At 40.1% G+C, this 19,553-nt stretch overlaps 1 protein-coding gene across 2 annotated transcripts; it reads right to left on the bottom strand.

Moving 5' to 3' along the window:
- Positions 1-616: 616 nt before the first annotated feature.
- On the bottom strand, positions 617-18,824 carry CCNJ (cyclin J). Of its 2 annotated transcripts, none has more exons than XM_082644111.1 (6): positions 18,436-18,824; positions 18,214-18,323; positions 11,752-11,962; positions 4,479-4,778; positions 4,232-4,391; positions 617-3,630 (listed from the first exon to the last, which is right to left on the bottom strand). In XM_082644111.1, exons 2-6 carry the CDS (start codon positions 18,280-18,282, stop codon positions 3,219-3,221), a joined length of 1,152 nt encoding a protein of 383 aa, XP_082500237.1. In that variant the 5' UTR covers positions 18,283-18,323; positions 18,436-18,824; the 3' UTR covers positions 617-3,218. The 2 variants fall into 2 exon arrangements, with proteins under 2 accessions (XP_082500237.1, XP_082500238.1); XM_082644112.1 differs by having other exon boundaries at positions 4,232-4,358.
- Positions 18,825-19,553: the final 729 nt, after the last annotated feature.

The following is a 19,553-nucleotide window of genomic DNA, read 5'->3' as shown; positions in this document are numbered from 1 at the left end:
TCTTAAATTCAGCCTTAAAGAAGTGAGTATTAACTGACTCTCTTGAGGTGCCAGAGTAAGCGACAGTACACAGAACTAATTAAAAAAATACTTCTGAGGGATATAAATTCCTAACCCACGTGTACAAACCTGTTAAAAAATTTTACACTTCAAAACAAATTTTATCAGCTAAATTTTAAGTTGAATTAAGTAGCAAGTGATGCTTAAATGAACAGCCCATTACTGTTGACCCTATTCCCTCTCACACCTTTGACCATTTTCTGCATCCCTACTTTTGAAATCAGACTTCAGATTTTCTGCAGCTTGCATCGTTTCATAATTTATACGCTGCAATTCTAACATTACTAGCAACTGATTTTATGTTCAAACGTCCAAAAAGGTGGTGTCAAATATACTTTTGTTGGCTTTGGTGCTCAGTGTGGAATACATAATGAATGGACAAATGTTTCCCACTACTATGGTTATATTCTCCATCTGGATAGCCTTTTCTTAGTAAGTATAATTATAATTCCAAGTCTGACTTACATGATGTGGTTTAATGAAGCTGCAGATATACATATTTATATTTAAAACAAAACACCAGAACCATTTTACCAAAAACTAGTTTTATTTTAAAATTAAGTGCATAGCACTCATCTAATTCCATTGGTGTGGACTTCAGCACCATACTCGCTATTTGCAATTAATGTCATAACAGATACATTTTGGTTTGCAGTCTGTACTTTAGTGTTTATTTAGTGGACTTTGGTAAAGCCCTTTATGCATATCATTAATTTCTTCACAGTACACATTTAATGATGGTCCGGTAATCTCAAACAAAAAAACCTACTTTAAAGACTAATCAATAAATTAAACAAAACAAAACCCACACCACTCCCCCACCCACACCCCCCGAAGCTAGCAGTTGTGAGTTGGATTTATATTGAAACCTAACGTTTTAAAAATAGTTCTGGTTCTCCAACCACCCCATCCCACCCCACCCTGGGTATGCAGCGACAGGAACCAATTATTTATTTTACTCTACACGCCCCCCAAATTCATCCAGTGTTCTTTAGCTTTTTTAAATATAAACTGGGAAAGTGTTATTATAGGATTTTTAAAAAGGCATATTCTATAACAAGAATGACATTTAAACCAGTCAGTAAAAGCATTTGACAAGACATTAAATTACCATAGGCACCAGTTGTTGTTTCAAGTTGGGATCTCTATCCCAGTATCTTACATTCATAGTATTATTGAGGTAGTTAAAATACTGAAAATTGGTCCAGGTTGCTAGGTTCTGAATGTGAATGATATATTCTCTTTTGAACCCACATTCCCCCAAATAATTCAAGTTCTCTTGAGGTAAGAACTACCAAAATCCAATTAGCAGCCTTCTGTAAAGAGAAAGTGGTGGTACTTTCAGAAAACAATTTTCATGCTTGAAAACTGCCATGAGTGAGTGTTCTTACCTGAGTGGTTTTTCATTTTATCTACCAGAGTAATAAATCCACATCATGCCCTATGTACTTATGTACTCTAAAAGTTACCTTTCTTTAAAGGAAAGGATATTCTGTAAGAATTCACGCTGACAGAAGCCACCCACCCACATTCATCTACTGGAGCCATCTGGATCGATCCGCTGCTGTGTTGAGCCCCTTCCCTTCCTAACAAAAGCCATTGGCTTGATTACTGAGACTCCTGCTGCATACCCACAACATCTTTATAATAAGTTTGTCTTCAATGCATATTGTGGCAGTTACATACCTGCCATGCAGTTTCCCTTCTATTCAAGTGCTACCTTTAAAAAAACACAAACAAAAAGACACAACTTACTAATTTTTAAATCAGAAAGCTTCCCTCCACCAAATATCTCTTCTCCCACAGTTAAGAGCACAATGTATACAGTTTCAGTTACAATGATTTTTTTCTTTTTACTTTTTCAGTTTATTCCCTCCAAACTCTTTACCCCCAAATTGCCCTTGCTGTAATGACTTATTGCTGTTTTCACTCATCACCAGTATAGTGAAATGTCCCAGGGCAGTCCTGGGGCCAATCTAATCAAAGTCACCTTTGCCTGCTTACTCTTGACTAGCTGGATTCAAAGGCTGCTTATAAAACCTGTCTTCCATGTAACAAAGTGCTGCTCTAGCACAACCTGAGAACTACCCTGGCCATGTTCCACTTCAAAATAAACCTATGGGACTTTATTCTAGTACTGACATTTTACAGTTTTGCCTTCCCTTGAAAAAACTTTTTTAGAATAATATCAAATCTGAGTATAAATCATTGATTGCACTGAGAAATGCAAAACTTATATATGTACTATGAATGATAGGAACCACCACTTCATTCATTCTAGGATACAATTATGTTCTCGTTTGAAAACACATTCTAGCAGGAGTATACTAACCTATGTTATTAAGGTAGTTCATACTACAACATTCCCAAAGCATGTTGCATTACAGTTAAGAGTTTCCAAGTAGTTCAAATTCCCTGAGTTAAATGTGTTTAATTCTAAAGATTTGAGGCTGATCTTTAGGGGAAAAAAACAACAAAAATTTATGACCATTTTAAGATAAGAGAGCTACTCCACCCTTAATTTTAGTACATAATCCAGATACCTATACTATCTGTGATAGGAAGTTATATAGAATATCTAAAAAAAATTTTTTTAACTGCACAGACTGGTATAGCATAGCAATTCATGAGTTTAAACTTAGTCAGAAATTCATTTGTAGATCAAAAATATAACTCAAAACTGCAGAATAAAAAAAAGGACCTCTTCAAAAATTAATACTGTAACTTCCTTCATAAAAAGACTGTTTGGCAAGTCCACAGATAAACATTAGTTTCTGACATATAAGCCAACATTAGGCCCAGAGGCTACCACAGGTCAAATCACAAAACAGCGAATTGAAGTCTGTCCAAGCTTTCTGTTGTGTTGAATGTTTTTGAAATATTTGGACCATCAGTTGGGGCTTTAAAATTTGTGTCATATAAGGATGTGTTTTAACAGGATTTGACATACACACTGTTAAAGTGTTTGCAGTGTTAGCTTAGTCCTCCCAGATGTTCATGGTGCGTTGGAAGGGATATTCAGTCTTCCTGGTGCTGGTGTCGGAAGAGTTCTGATGCCATTTGGATCCCTTTCCTTTTGAAGAGAAATTTACAAAAAGCTTGCCCCAGAGCTTTGAGTCACAAACAGTCTGGGTTACCAGTCTTACCTTCGCATAAAATCACCTTTCAAAGCATGGAGTAATGCAAGGGTAATGTTCATTTATCTGATAACTTCGGTTATAAGAAACATTCAGACAGGGCTTAACTTCTACTGGTATTGCCAGTGACATCCCAACACCAGTCTGCACGTGCCCAAGGCCCTGAACACTAGTTTGGAAGCCAGCAGGACATGTCGGTAGTGTGTAAGATGAGGTGTGTGTGGTAGATACAATCTGCTGACAGCTTGGTTGTTCCGATACAGGATGGCGATACTGCAGCGAGGTCTGATGCGTCTGATGGAGATACTGAGGCTGCTGAAAGTGAACTGCCCGAGAGGGCTGGGAGGCTGTCTGGAACACACTTAGCTGTGCTGGCTGAGGTCCTGCCTGTCCTCTCTGTTTGTTTGCTTCTTTCACATCATTATCATGAGCGCTGCAACATGGAGAGAAAGGAAACTGTTAATAATGTTAACTTGAGAAAAATTTGCAAGAAAGCCATGCACCACCCCCAACTCCTTAACAGCTGACTCACTGGACTGCCCCATTGCCCAGGTAGCAGTCACTGCAACCATAATTTCAACAACAGAAAGATCTCACTCTTAGCCTTCTAGAAGCTCCTTTCCTTGGTAGAGCCCTTGGGAACTGGCTGCTGGTAGCTTTAAGGGCTATTTTCAGCTTGGGAGCTATATCCACAATAAGTACTTAAATATGACTGCCACTTTGGTGACATCCTGATTGGTCCCACAATTCAAAGATGTGGGAATGAGGCAAGATTTGCCTGGATGATCTCAGAGTTGTGGGCTCACACAAGAGCACCTCCTTTCCTTATTATGTACCCCGAATCATACTAGCAATGACAACCTCTACCTAGATAACAGCCAAAAGGAATTCCCCTTCCACCAAGTACTGCTCAGCAGGCAGCTGTCAGAGCCAGTATCCTAAAAGCTCTGGGCCTTTGAGAACTTGTTCCCAGGGCCCCTTATACATGAAGAATGTTAATAAGAAATTACAAACACAAGAACAAAGAGGCTTACATCAATAGCCGTTCAATGCACTGTACTAAGAAATCCCAGGAGTAAGCAGTAAGACGATGCAGTCTTGTAGGCCACGTTGGAGAAAGACGAAGTATAATCCTTGAAGAAGCCACACATGCTGCAGCTACTAAAGAAGGTGCATAATTTAGAAAGGCATAATCTGTGGAGACATCAAAAATGAACCTAAGCAACAGAATGTGCAAGTCACAAGCTCACAAGTCACTTACTGGCATCCACAATGACTCACCTTGCAAAGATACTTCCAGGAAGTAATCTGCATACTTGGCCATGTAGAGTTTAGTTTTTTCCAAGCAAATCATTGGCCAGCCGTCATGAAGATCGGTTTCATGCACGGCCTCGGAGAGATAATACTCAATGAAATGGGCAGATGTTGGAAGGCAGAGGTTCCACTGAAAGGTTTCTAATAATAATAGTTCCATATGTAGCAAATTTTGTTTTGTTAATACTAGATTCATATTAGTCATACAACCCAGGCTGTTGAGCTGCTCCAGCTTAGGCACACTATCTTCTTTTTCTTCAAATTTACCTTATAAGCAAAGGAAAATAAGAGCGAGAAAGAGAGGATGTTAGGCAAGTGATCAATATAAGTCTAGTCACTTAAATAGGATCTGCTGTCCTAGTGCAAAGGTTTAGATCCAAAGACATTTTTCCCCTCCTTTGGGCAGATACAGTTGTGCCAGAACTCTGTGGTTCTCATATCTACATGTTTTCTCTCCCAGTGCCCTGTTCCCTACCCTTCACCCTCCCCTAAAAAAAACCCCCCCAAAACAAAAAAAACGGAACGTGTAAACATTTTGATATATGTCCTACTGTGTAATGAAAACAGTCCTATGTGCCAATGAAAAAATAACTCCCTCATCTCACCAGCTGAATCTTTTCAGGAACTTTCTTTTGGGGGTCAGGCAGTAGTTGGTAAAAGAAAATTATGTTAGAACAGAAAAAAGTTTAAAGAATTTAATGTCATAGTTATCTAAAATCAAAAATAGCTAAGCTTCAAGTGTTTCATCTCAGCATATTTTCAGCATAATCTCAATTCCAGAGAGATACAAATAGATTAGAGGAAAAAAACTGGGTGAATATCTAACACAAGCATTCTCATGACACAAAAAACCCTATTCCTCCTCTTCTAAATTAAAAACAAAAACCTAGCCAAGTCTGTTATTAAGAAAAGGGAGGATATTTTATACCACTTTTATATCCCCTTACTCAAAGCAGAATAGGAGTAAAGATGCTCTGATGAGGGGCTTCCCTGGTGGCACAGTGGTTGAGAGTCAGCCTGCCGATGCAGCGGACACCGGTTCGTGCCCCGGTCTGGGAAGATCTCACATGCCGCGGAGCGGCTGGGCCCATGAGCCATGGCCGCTGAGCCCGTGCATCTGGAGCCTGTGCTCTGCAACGGGAGAGGCCACAACAGTGAGAGGCCCGCGTACAGCAAAAAAAAAAAAAAAAAGATGCTCTGATGGCTGAACGTCATTATTTGAAGGCATTAACTTCTTTTCAGGAAATACTCATCCATATGCACAGCTGAGGAATAAAATGCCCTCTCCAGCGCCTGAATAATTCTTCTATGGATTATGTACCATCTCACACTTTAATTTCCAAGCAAGCATTTACTATATATAAATCATTCACTTTAGATGTTTCTAAAAGTTATGGCTGGAGAAAACTCAAGCTATCAAGTACTATTATGATTTTCTAAATGCAGCAACAGAACCAAAAGAGTTATCGTCAAGTCTCTTTGGGTCTTTGTTTCATGATTATCCATAGAAGAAGCGAAATTAAAACTGAAGCTTTCTACCTCCTAGCATTATGTTCTATTTTACATTAAGGTATAAAATAGATTGCAATTATTATAGATTTCTCACAATAGCTTTTGCACTTGTTCATAATTATAGTTAGAATATGTTATATATTACTATATAAATTTTTTGTTTTACTACTTTGATAACTATTTAAATATATTTGATTTCTTTAGAAATCTTACAATTTTATTTTATCCATTTAAAAACATTTTTGGGGGAAGACCACGAAGACTACCAAACCAGAAGAAACCAAATGAGTTTCCCTGTGAAGTTTCTCTTCCAGAAGGAATGGGTTTACACCATATTGAAGTTCCGACAACAAATGGTAGTGGCCAGAATCACTCAGCCCAGATGTTCCACATAATGGAGTCAGTGAGGTTTGTTCAAGTCAGCCTGCCTTAGGGACTGGGGAAAAAGCACTGCTAACTACCCTGGTCTTTGCTTAGGGAGGGTGAACGAGAGTAGAAGGTTTTGTCTCCTATGCCAAGAGACTCTAAGCTCATAACTTTAAGAAGAGTCTAGTCCCAAAGAAGTTTAAAATTTTGCTCCCACTCCAGAAATTTTGAACTTTGTTAGATTTAAACTACTCTTAACTCAACATCGCTGCAGGTAAGAGATGATCCAAAAAACTTACATAATTCGGACTTTTCAAGAATCTAGATAGTCCTTCCCAATTCAAATCACATAAAGATAAATCTCACAAGTTTTGCCAGAGGCATTTATTAGTACAGCTGAAAGTACTAAAGTGGTCTTAAGGACAGTCATCCAGCATGATCACTGCATAAATATAGGAGATGAACCCACTGTTCTCGGTATAACCAAATGGAATTCTTCAGAAGGAGAATGACCTAGGAATTTAGTTCAGTCCCTCTGGATGAATCATTAAGACTTTCAAAGTACTCTATTTGTGTAGAAGCAGCAATACTGGCAGTATATTTCAAAGGAGTATTGTAAAAAAAAATAATGAGTTTTTTAAAATCAGGCTTGACGTTCCTTTGAAGAAATTAATATACCACAATCCACTGTTTAATTCAAGGATCAAGAACGTTTCATATTATCTCCTTGAAACTTTCAACATAGAAAACAGTTGTATATGACCAATTTCACAGCTCAGGAAACCAAGGTGGCAAGGTTGGCCAATTCATTTAAAGTCAATTAAGTTGAGTCAAACCCAAAATGGCAGACTTATTTATGTCTGAATTCCCAAATCTGTGCTTCTAGACCAAAGTACTACACCAGGTTAAATGGGGACAACAACTACCAGAATAGACAAACACATTAGTAAGCATCCATGGGGTTTTTATATTTATAAAGTACTTGGCTGTTACAAGCATGAAAGCCTTTGCATCTTGATTTGCAAAGATACAAACTAACCTGCATGCTGCAGAAATAACCATACTTGGGATTTTAATTAAGGTTTAAGTTTTTTTGGAGCCTTTTCACTACATATAGTAACACACTCCGATACATGGATATCAAAGGATTTCAAACTGCGCGACAGCATCAGTGAGTACCTGCATTCACATCCAGTTGTTATGGTGCCGAATGCTGTGTGTGTGACTATGTTAAATCTACTTATCCGTTAATACCACACACAGATCACAAAGATCAGTTTCTTCAGGTGAAAGGAAATACCAGAAGCCATGTGATTATATTGATAAAGGCCCCCAAACAGGAAATAAAGGCACAGGAAATTCTCATCTGCTTCCCAGAAAACAAAGAATTAGGGGCCACAGGAACAAAACATCAGGTTGTCTTTATAGGAAATGTTCAGATCAGCCATGGAAACCAGCACATTTCAAAGCCAGGCAGATACGTGGTAGTAGGCATGGATCAGATGTCCCTGTAATCTCTGCCAACCCACATTCTAGTCTATTATTACTAAGTAGGAAAAAAGTCATCCTTAATATTTACCAAGAACTCTCACAAATGTATAAAACTATCAATCTAATTAAAAAATGGGTTAGGAACCAGAAGAGACAATTCATAGGAAAAAGAAAAAAGGTGCTAATCTCACTAAAAATTGATATAGAAACAAAATCATCTGTGAAATACAGTTTTTCACCCATCAAATAGTAAAAAGCTTTGTCAACCCAGTATTGGTGAGCAAGGAGAAACAAGTTCTTGTCACAAATTCTTACTATTAAAAGCCTATAATCTCACTTTGGCTTCATCTTGACTCCAAAATCTTAGTTACACAATACCTTGAGCAAATTATCAAAAGCCTCATGTTTAAGACTGTTTCCATGCTCTCTACAAGTTCAATGCTGATCACAGAAGGCAAGGGAAGACAGGGTATACATGTCAAAGAGTTAGAGTTTGAGAATTTCCCAGGATAAATCAGAGTCTTTTCTGGAATGAGCCAAAACCTTTGGGGCTAGGGAGCCAGTGAACATTACAGAACACTTACGGAGGAATTAATCATTACAGTGCTAACTTTTATGTGTCAATTTCATACGTGCTTTTAAACATATTACCCCACTTGATCCTCACAGTAACTTTGTAAGGTGTCTATTTTTATTTTATAGAGAAGTAACTTGAGACTCAAGTTCAAGTTGTTGAAATTCATATTGCTGATGAGATTCAAACCTATATACATATAGATTTCCTATAATCCCCGCTCTAAAACACTACACGCCTCTCCCCAATCTGTAGGCCCTTTCTTCCTACCTCTAATAGTATGTACACCCAGGCAGCAGGATATGCATTAGTACCTGAACTTATAAGCTGTGCTCCGTTTTTAGCCAAACTACCAAAAGCCTTCTGACCTATTTAATAACTGAAATACAGCTGTCACCCAGTCCTGTCAGCTGTAAGTTGTTTTTCACTTTTACACAACAGGCTGCCCATCCCAAAGCAGGGAGCAGCTGGGGGAGGGGGACATCCATTCTGTGAGGAGAGAAACACTATTTGAATAAAGTTTATGATAACTAATTGGGGAGCTGACATCGGAATCCAAATCTAAGAAGACAGAGTGTAAGAATGTAAGAAACACTAGAATGAACTCCACAAATTTAAAACAGACATTAGATACTGAAAACAGGCTAGTTTATAAGCATCCTAAGCACTTCTGTTGTAGTAAAGTTAGACGGGAGGGAGGAGAGACTGCAGTGGGCTACTAAGGGCCAGTCTCTTTGATTCCTGACCCTAGTGAAGAGCTGATAGCTTGAACTCCTTTGACCAGTGCCTACTTGGGAGGAGCTGAGACCCTGGGGGACACCTATCTCACACTTTCCCACTCTCCAGTGGAAGAGGAACAATGTAAAAGCAATTCTCTCTCAGGGAAAAAGGGGTGGGGTCAGTAAAACAAAGGAAGGAGGTATCTGACTCTTTTAGTAACAGGCGGTAAACAGTTCACATTTGAACCCAGCAAATGCAAATCCTAAAGCCTAGTTCCTGGAAAATGAGCCAAAAGAACTACATACTACTACACGGATTAAATCAAATAACCTTCAATAAAATAAATTGATCACGACGTTAAACTAACAGTAATAGATAATTTAAAAACAAGAACAACTGAAAACTCCATTCCAACCAATCTAAGATGGTGCACCAATAAAGTATCCTTTCCCCAAATTGTGGAAATTGCAGAAACCTGACACCAATGCCAAGCGCTGCATGGTGGCCAGAGTTGTCATTCAACTAGAGACCTCGGTGAACTCTGGTAGTGACATGTAGTTTATGAATATCTAGAGTTTATAATCCCCAAGTAACTTAGTAAGTTACTAGTAATTTTAGTCATAAATGTAAGTCAGTCTACGAACTGACTATGCATCACTCATAATTTCACAGTCCATAGGCATAGACCAGGTAGGGCTTGGTAGTGGTAAAAGGACAGTGATAACCACAGCAGGCAATTTTTCATTAATGATCCCAAGTTTTTAAAATAACCTAACTTGCATGTTTGACTTCCAGTGTCTCTCTACTATAAACTGATCCTATAATAAACTAACATTCTCAGGATAACAAGAAGCCATTCCATGTGGATACTCACACATTTGACATGTCAAGTATGGGTTTTTCCAATCCTATGCAAACTATTAAACCACAAAGGGCTTCATAGCTAGTGATGAAACATATACAGAATTGTACACGATTGCTTATGAGGATGAAACCTTAATTAAAAGTTAGAGGTTACTTATAAATTTACAAGCATTACCTCTGGCTTTCTGGATAGTGGGGAGAGGAGCAGGTGATGTGTCTGGATCTCAGAGGATAACAGATTAAGAGAGAAATATAGATATTCAGGAAATATACTATTCTGGTAAGAATTTGACTCAAGTTACATGGGGACAGGGTTGGAAGACAAGTCTAGAAAGGTGGCTGGGTCCAGATGAAAGGTTCTAAATGTTACAATAAGGAGTTTCCACCTCAACCCACAGGCAGTGGAAAGTCATCAGTGGGCTATGTTTATTTATATCCAGCCTGATCCACAAAGGAGTTGAAATAACTTACAAAAAGACCTGCTCAAGGAGATAAAATAAGAGGTTGAGGTCATCAGATGAAAGGAAAAATAAGGGCAGGAAAAGAAAATCTGAGGAGAGATTGGTTTCATAAATGATACCACACAGGCCTGCATGTGGTTTAGGTTTATTTGCAGTCAAAGTGCAAAGGTGTTTTAGAAAGAATTCTGGTGGCAGGGTAGAGGAGGAATGTTCCTTAGACAGCAATCACATTGGATCCTAAACCCTCAAGTGGAGGTTAGAGGTGAAGGCAGTCAGTGTTTCTACATGCTACTTTAAGTGGGACTTAAATTTCTATTGTAATGAAACTCCTATTGTAATGACATGAATAATATAAAAACTACATAATGGATTCAACTTCAATGTTAAATACCATCTTTTCACATTACTAAAAGAAGAAAACTTTCAGTTTCAATGCCTTTACTCACCCTCTTTCTCTCAAGGTACTAACAAACAATGAAATGTGTTACAGGAAGATGTTAAGAGAAAGGCACCAAAAGGCTCATTATCAGGTTCTACCTTACAGCTTACTACATAGTTTTGCCTACTGCAAAAGCAGATGTTTTCACTGCAAAAACAGATGTTTTCACATTTATAGCAGTTGCACATGAATCTTCAGTTCATTAAGCCAACTCATTACATACTCAGTAGAAGGTATTCTAACAACACGAGAATCTGGTACCTTTTAGAGTTTCTCAACCTAAGCTCCACTGACATTTTGGGCTAGATCATTCTTTGTTGTGCGGGGCTGTCCTGTGAACTGCAGATGTTTACCTTTCTCCCAGGTTGTGACAACGGCCAAAACTGTCTCCACACATTGCCAAACACCCCCCATGAGGCACAACTGCTCTTGGTTGAGAACCACTGCTTTAAGACAATGGTTCTCAATTGGAAAAGTACATCAGAATCACCTTTGGAACTTTTAAAAAGTTAAAAAATATCCAGGCCCCATGATGTAGATTCTGAGTCAGTAGATCTGGAGTGGCTTAGACATCTGTATCAGAATCTTCAGGATGTAGGGCCCAGGCACACATGCTTTTAAAAGACTCCAGAGCCACTTTTTAATATGTCTGGTTAAGAATTGCTATGCCAAAAAGCACTTTAAACATAAACTTTCCAATACTAGTAAACTGGAATGAAAGGAATTTGGTGATATTTCACTGAGTTCTATGTAAATTTATTTTATTATAAACAATGGAATTTTCCAGTCATGTATTATCAGATTCATACTTACTCGCTAGAAGCAGACAGGAAAGTGCAACTAAATGCAGCTGCTGGATAGAGATGTCATACCGATCCATAAACAGGTCCAGCAGATAGACAGCGAGATGTCGGGCAGAAGGGCAGAGGGTGAAACGATTGCTCACAATGGCAATCAAGTCAGCAAAATACCTTCTAAGACTTAGTTGAGGGGACTGGCCTTTGTAGGAAGGTAACTTCAGCTCCTAAATCAAGAGGAACAACATTTAGTCTAACATAGCATATAGAAGAATTATTCCCACAGTGCAAAGGTGACACTTTTTCCCCAATATACTACTGATACAAGTGCCTAATTCTTGAGTAAAACACAAAAATGAAAAAGTTGAGTGGCAGGATAATGAATGACATTTAAAATTTAAAACCAAACTTTTCTCCTTATTCTTAACCACATCTGACATAACCAGTTATAGGTGTTTCTTGCATTATGGAATAAATGTATTCTAACAAGATTTTTAATAAGGGAATCCTATTTTCCCTACCAGGTGTTTTCAGGAAAACAGCATTACCAAAATACCAACCAAACCATACATACACACCCCCTACAAGAAACTCAAAGCTTTTGGTTAGAAGGTAGCAGATATGTTCCTCATATGATGCATACTGTATTATACATGCAGGGATGTGGAAGGTAGAGACCAGTATACATCCACTAGTATCTTCTAATCAGGCTTCTCATTTTTAAAAAATTAGAAAATTTCTATACTATTAAAGTATTTCTAGAACATACAGAAAGATGGAAGGGTTCTAAATTCATTTTATGAGCTCAGCATAATGCCACACTAAACCCAAAAGGTATCACAATGGAAGGAAGTAACATGGATATGACCCTAAAAGCACAGGGGAAAAAAAAGCAAAAAAAAAGGACAAATTAGACTTCATCAAAATAAAAACTTTTGTGCACCAAATGACAGTATCAACAGGGTGAAAAGGCAACACACAGAATGGGAGAAACTATTTGCAAATCATATATCTGGTAAGGTGTTAATATCCAGATTAAATAAAGGACTCTTTTATATATACAACTCAACAAAAAAAAACAACTCAATTAAAAAATGGGCAAAGGACTTGACTAAACATTTCTCCAAAGAAGATGTACAGATGGCCAATAAGCACATAAAAAGATGCTCAAAATCACTAATCATAGGGAAATGCAAATAAAAACCATTATGAGATACCATTTCATAACAATTAGGATTGCTATTGTCAAAAAAACCCAAAAAACAAAATCTAGAAAACAGAAACTAACAAGTGTCAACAAGGATATAGAATAATTGGAACCCTTGTGTATTGGCAGGAATATAAAATTGTGCAGCCACTGTGAACAACAGTATTGCAATTCCTCAAAAAAAATTAAATGTAGAATTACCATATGATCCAGCAATTCCACTTTTAGGTATATACGCAAAAGAAGTTAAAGTAGGGACTCAAACAGATATTTGTACATCCATGTTCATAGCAGCATTGTCCACAACAGCCAAAAAGTGGAAACAAACAACCCAAGTGTTCATCAACAAATGAATGGATAAACAAAATGCAATATATACATACAATGGAATATTATTCAGCCTTAAAAGGAATGAAATTCCGATATATGCTACAACATGGATGATTAAGTCATCTAGAGATGATTTAAAGTATACAGGAGGATGTGTGTAGGATATACACAAATATTACTCCATTTTATATAAGGGACTTGAGCATCCTCAGATGTCAGTATCCGCAAGGATCCGGGAACCAATTCCCCATGGATACTGAGGGATAACTATATAGTTTTCACTTACCAGATTATATTTTATTAATTTTTTGCTTATGCTATCAAGAGTGGATACAGGAACTCCCATATATTATTGGTGACACTGACCATTGATATAACCTTCTGAAGGAGAACTAGGTAATATAAATTTTTGAAAATGCAGACTGCAGATACCCCTTAACCTAGCAACACCAGGCCTAGGAATTTATCCTACATATAAGGAGGTCCTTTGCAGCACTCTTTTTAATAGCAAAATGGTAGAATAAAAAGGTTAATGTCAAAAACCTGTATGGATCTCCAGAGAATTATTTTGAGTGGATAAAGCCAATCCCCAAAGATCACATAGTGCATAATTCCACTTACGTAACAACAGATCAGTGGCTGCCAGAGGTTAAGGGAGGATGAGGATGGGAGGAAAGAGGGTGTTGCCTATAAAAGGGCAACATGGGAGAGCCTTGTGGTGATAAATGTACAGAAAATGTTCTGTACTTCGACTGTATCAATATCAATAGTATCCTGGCTGTGATAATTGCAAGATGTATAGTTGCAAGATGATAACTGCAAGATAATAGTTTTGCAAAATGGTTACCATGGGGGTTGGGGGGGAGATGGGGAGGGAGGACTGGGTAAAGGGTATAGGGGGTCTCAAAATAAGCGTAATTTTTTTAAAGGCTTGATGTCTAGCAACAAGGAACTAATTAAATAAACTTAAGGGACATCGATTCAATGTGGACATTAAAATAAAGGGCAGTAGACCTATATGTGTTGATATGGAAAATTCTGACAAACTGAGTGAGGGTGGGGTGGGAGGAAGGTACAGAACAGTGAATATATATTATAACCTCTTGTATCAACAACAAAAAAATTATATTTGCACATATACTAATTTATTGGGTATCTTTTCAGGAAAAAAAACAATAATGTGGGTAACCTTAGGGAATCAGGGAATAGTGAGGGTTGGGGAAAGCTCATTTTAAACCCGATACTGGGTCTTCCCTGGTGGTCCAGTGGTTAAGACTCTGCGCTCTCAATGCAGGGGGCCTGGGTTCGATCCCTGGTAGGGGAACTAAGATCCCACATACTGCAACTAAGCCTGCGTGCCGCAACTAGAGAAGCCCGTGCGCTGCAACGAAGACCCAGCACAGCCAAAGTAAATAAACAAATAAATAAATAAAACACCAGATACTATCCCAAAATTTTTAAACCCATGTGCATGTATCACTTAAAAATATATTAGTAGGAGTTACTTGGGAGATAAGCTAATGGGCTATTTTATGTTTTTAATTTTTGTATAAGTGAGAAAAGAATCAACAAATACTACTGAAGAAAAAGAAAACACATTGGCTTAGGCTTGCTCAACTCTTTGAAGAGAAAAAAGTACTAATTTCTCTAAATAAAGGGAATGTGAATTTCTCATGTGGTCTCTAGGATTTTTCTCTTCTTTTTTTACCATTTCTGTAGATTTTTACAATGGTGTAAATGAGTTACCATTTCAAATTTCAACTTTCTTAGCTGTCATCATGTGACATTTATTGAGCATCTCCCATGTAGCAGATACTGTGCTTAACCTCAGGGATAAAAGCTGGAATACAGTTTCAAGCCTCTCTCTAGCAGGTGAACCAAAATACAGAGATTATTAGAATATAATATAGTAATCACAGGGTATTATAGAACACTGAGGAGGGAGATCTAACCCAGCTCACAGGGTGGGATGTTAGGAAAAAACAAAACCAGGGCAGGCTTTCTGTATAAGAGGCCTGAACAAGGTCTTAAAGATGCACTGGGAAACTTAGCTGGAAGATGCTTATGGACTTTATTTTTAACTATGTTAACTTTGCCAAATGAAGACAAAACAAAGGCAAGAATCCAATGGCCATCACTAGGAGACTGTTAACAATGTGTCCAATACATTCTCTTTATATTATTTTAAATGGTAAAGTACAAGGGCTTATCATATGGCTGTCAGATTTAGTTCCTTGTCCATGTAGTGCAGTTATATGCATAAGAAAATGACCTATGCTTCTCTCAGCTTATGAGTTTTTTCTAATGTCTATTCCTGATCCCCTAGAATTGAATACTCTTGCTTCTCAGGATCCCACAGGACCAAAGCACAGAGAGACCTAAACATGTCATCTCTATCTCCAATCTCAGGCCCCCACTAGCTCACCACCCTAAATGCCATCCCCTTCCCAGAATAGGTTAACTGTCCAGTCAGGCTGGAAATAAAGGCATAAAAGGAATACTCACAACTCTGTGGGATATTTTCTTGATGCTTCTCACAAAATTAGCATTGTTCCCATCTGTCATAAAGGCTCCTGAAAATACTTCCCCAAGCATCCTAAGACACTAGTATACATAGCAAAACAATGAGAAGAAAGAGAAGACACAGGGTATAAGAGGACAGCTGCTTTGTTGGGAGTGTGGGGGCGGGGGGAGAAGTGATTGTATTTTACAAAAACAGTACAGCTGGCATTTGGGGTTAAAGAGGATTTTCATTTGTTGTAATTTTTACTCTTCCCTAGTAGATGCACGGCTGGTCACACCAATTATTCCTCCACAAACCTTGGGTCTAAACACAGATACCTTCCATTGTGCCTGAATGGCAACTGCCCAAAGGAAGACCTAAATTCAGATGCTCTAAATTGTATGAGATTAGACTCCATAAAGGTAGGGATCATGTCTGTCTCATTCACTATTACCATTCCAACCCCTGGCATAGCACCTTGCACACTGTAGGCATGCAAATATGTTGAATAAGCATATGACTACCCAACTAAATCACCTAATTAATAGCCTGGAATTAACATGTATTCTCTGTGAGAAAAGTTCATTTTAACTTTCCTTGACTTCAGTGTACTATAAACAGTGGTCTCTCCAGTTCCACAGGTTCAAGTTTTACTGATTAACAAATTATAAAGTGTGGCCATTGTGTCAAATAGCAAGAATGTGGCTTACACAATGCTTAAAGATAAAGACAACCCACAGTAGCATGCCGCAGGTGGCCCAAGACAACTTTCAGTAGCATTCTTTCAGGCCCTGTGCTATCTCGTCCTCTGATAGTGTGTAAGTAAGTTTAGTACAGGTTGTGTCTTATTCCTTGGATCCTCCCCAGAGCTCAATACACAAAAACATTCAACAAATCTGCTGGAAAAAAAATCCATTTCCAACCTCAACTAACAAAATTAATTCAGGTAATCACTCAGGATTAAAATTACTCATAAAATGTAAGAATCGAAAACCATGGAAATCACCAAGAAAAATCTTTTAAGTTTCATGTCATTACAAAACATATGTATCATTAACATCAAATAATATTTTCACCACATACCAGAGGAATAAAGAGCTGACACTTAGAAAATCAGAGCATTTAAAACTGAAAGACAACATCTGAAAAAAAAAAACAAAAAAAAAAACAAAGGTATTTGGACAATTTTCAAAGTGGAAAACCCGCAACTCTCTTCTTAACATTCCAGAGAACCATGCCATAGTTGAGACTTTTCTGTAGTACAAACAGCCTCTTAGGGGGCTGAGGTGTATTTAGAGTGTCTAAGAGACTGAATGTCAGAATTAATAAGCAGCATTTAGAACTCAAACTTTAGAAAAGGGTACAACTGTAACAATTTAAGTCAGAATTAGGTTTTCTAATCTACTTAACCTGGTTAAAAAAAATCAAGATACAAGTTCATTATCATCCCAGGATCTCTCAACTCCAACAGTGAGCAGCCTTTTTATTAAAGAGTCAGCTGTTTTGCTTCTTTCCAATTTTCTATACATAATGAGTGGCTCTCTCTATCCATAGTGAAATTAAGTTAGAGTTAATTTTGGATCTGGTCTCTCTTCTGGTTATCAAAGATGCAGAGCTGACACATTTCCCTGAGATGTGACACACAGAATAAAATTGTTACTTAGGAGCAACAATAAACAAAATTTGCATTGTGCCAGAAAGATGTACTTTTTCCCCAAAATCTTTTAAAATATACTAGGTCTACTCCTGGCCTTTGATATTAGCTGAAGGAGCAGCTAACTCCTACCTTAAGGCTTTCTGAACAACCCCCAAGTCTTGGGGTTTCGGGGGTAGAGAATAACAAATAGTTATCACTTCCTTAGTGCTTACTATATGCCAAGCACTGTTCTGAGCACATCTACAGTATTATCTCATTTTAATCTTCACAGTCATCCCATAAAGCACGTTCTATTATTCATTTGACAGATGAGGAAATTGAGAAGCAGAAAATTAAGTAACTTGTCCAAAGTCTCACAGCAAGTTAGTGGAAAGGCTGGGGAATTGACTGTTGTACAAATGTGACATAACAGACAGCTGCATGCAACAGCAACTATAGAATAAAGGAGGGCTGCTCTGCCCAATAAAAAGCCAGCACACTTACCTTTTTAAATACAGTATCAAATCCATTTTCCATCTGGAAACAAGGACATCAGAAAGTCCCTTCACACCTTCCCTCTCCCAACTACCACGCCCCACCCCCTCCTCATTCAAGTTTCAGGTTCTTCTGCTACAACCCAGGGAAGAAGCCAAGAAGTTAATTAACCTTGAGCAAATAGGCAAACTCGCCTTTTCTGGTCTGGAAACTAGTGGTTAAAGACCCGGACAGGCTTTCCAGGGAGCCGAGATTCATACTAACTGGCATAAGACACCGAAGGGAAAGGTCGGGGCATCGCGGTTACCTTGTATCGAAGAGCTTGATGGATATCTGCAGCCAGCTGTCCCCGCCACCACTGACCCTCCAGCTCCATGGGACCGGGCGGCGCGCCTGGCCAGACACGGCAACTTCAGTCTGTAAGACACACCCCAGACGCGGTCACTGCCAGCTCCCTCCACACGCCCCTCCGCGCCCCCTCCCCGAGGCGTGTGACCTCAGGCCACCCTGGGGGACTGTTCATCTTCACCTGACTCGTCCTAAAATCAGCACCGATCCAAACCAATTCCCTGACGCCGCACGTAAGGCCCGAGCCACCGGTCAGGAGGAGCCGGCTTGTTTGGAGAACGGCCGGACCGGGCGCCGGGCAAACTGGGACCAACTTGGGCCCTAGTTCCCAAGGCGCGGACCCAGGCGCGTGCTCGGGAAAGCCGGACAGGAGGCCCGGCTTCGGGCTCCCCGAGCTCCGGCTTCAATTCTCCAGCCGGCCCTGAGAAGAGGAGACTTGACACCAGTCACAGCCCCCCTGAGGTGAAAACCTCCCGCCGAGAAACCCGGAGACAAACGCCCACGCGGCTCCGGGTGCCCGCCACAGACAGTCGGGGGCGCGCTCCTCCCCGGGAGCCTCATCGCGGCCCGGCCGGCCCCAGCGCGCACCCAGGCTGCCGCCTCCTCATCCGGAGGAGCGCACGGGATCGCGCGGCCCCAGAAAGGCGAACAAAAGGCCGGGCCGGGTGGGTCCGGTGCCCCGCCGCCAGCCCAGGCCTGCCGGTTCCCACGGCGGCCTCCCTTACCCGGAACCGCGGCCCTCACAGGCCCAGCCCCGCCAGCGTGCGGGGGACGCCGGCCCCGCTCATGCTGCGGACAGTTGGCCGCGAAGCGCCGGCCTCAGCTCGGGCCCAGCGCTGGGGCGCTCGCGCCGCCCATTGTTAAAGGACCGGCAGGCGGCTCCGCGTACAAAGCCAGCGCGGGGGCACATGCGGCCCCGCCGCTGCCAATCTCGTCTCGCGATACAGCCGGGTCATCCGGAGCCGTCCAATGGGCGGCCGGGCCGGGCCCAGGTGCAACGCCCGGCAGCGGCTTGGCGGCCACCGCCGGACGCGGCAGCGTAGCCGGTTGGCTCTACGCTGCCCTGCGCTTCGCTTTGCCCGAGAGCCCCAACACCACCTACCGCAAAGCCGGACTGAGGTGCGGGCAGAGGTCTGAAGAGAGCGCCGGAGAAATTAAAATGCTGAGCATCCTTCCGTTGGCCAATCCGGTCATGCCTCTCACCTGCTGAGAACCTTCGATGGCTCCCCGATGCGGAGGAGGAAAGTTCCGATGCCTCAAGTTGGCGTTTTATAAACCCTAATCGGAGTGGATTCAGTC

This window comes from Mesoplodon mirus (genome assembly GCF_964341445.2).
Source record: "Mesoplodon mirus genome assembly, chromosome: 2".
Classification (NCBI taxonomy): Eukaryota; Metazoa; Chordata; class Mammalia; order Artiodactyla; family Ziphiidae; genus Mesoplodon; species Mesoplodon mirus.
Note: the sequence above shows the minus strand (reverse complement) of the source record. Positions and strands in the feature narration are given on the sequence as shown.

Coding starts and splice junctions, on each gene's coding strand:
- CCNJ (XM_082644111.1), bottom strand. CDS start 18,282: ATGGAGCTGGAGGGTCAGTGGTGGCGGGGACAGCTGGCTGCAGATATC. Junction 4,779..11,751: donor TTCCTGTCTGCTTCTAGCGA/GTAAGTATGAAT, acceptor TTTGCTTATAAG/GTAAATTTGAAGAAAAAGAA. Junction 4,392..4,478: donor CCTGGAAGTATCTTTGCAAG/GTGAGTCATTGT, acceptor ATGTCTCCACAG/ATTATGCCTTTCTAAATTAT.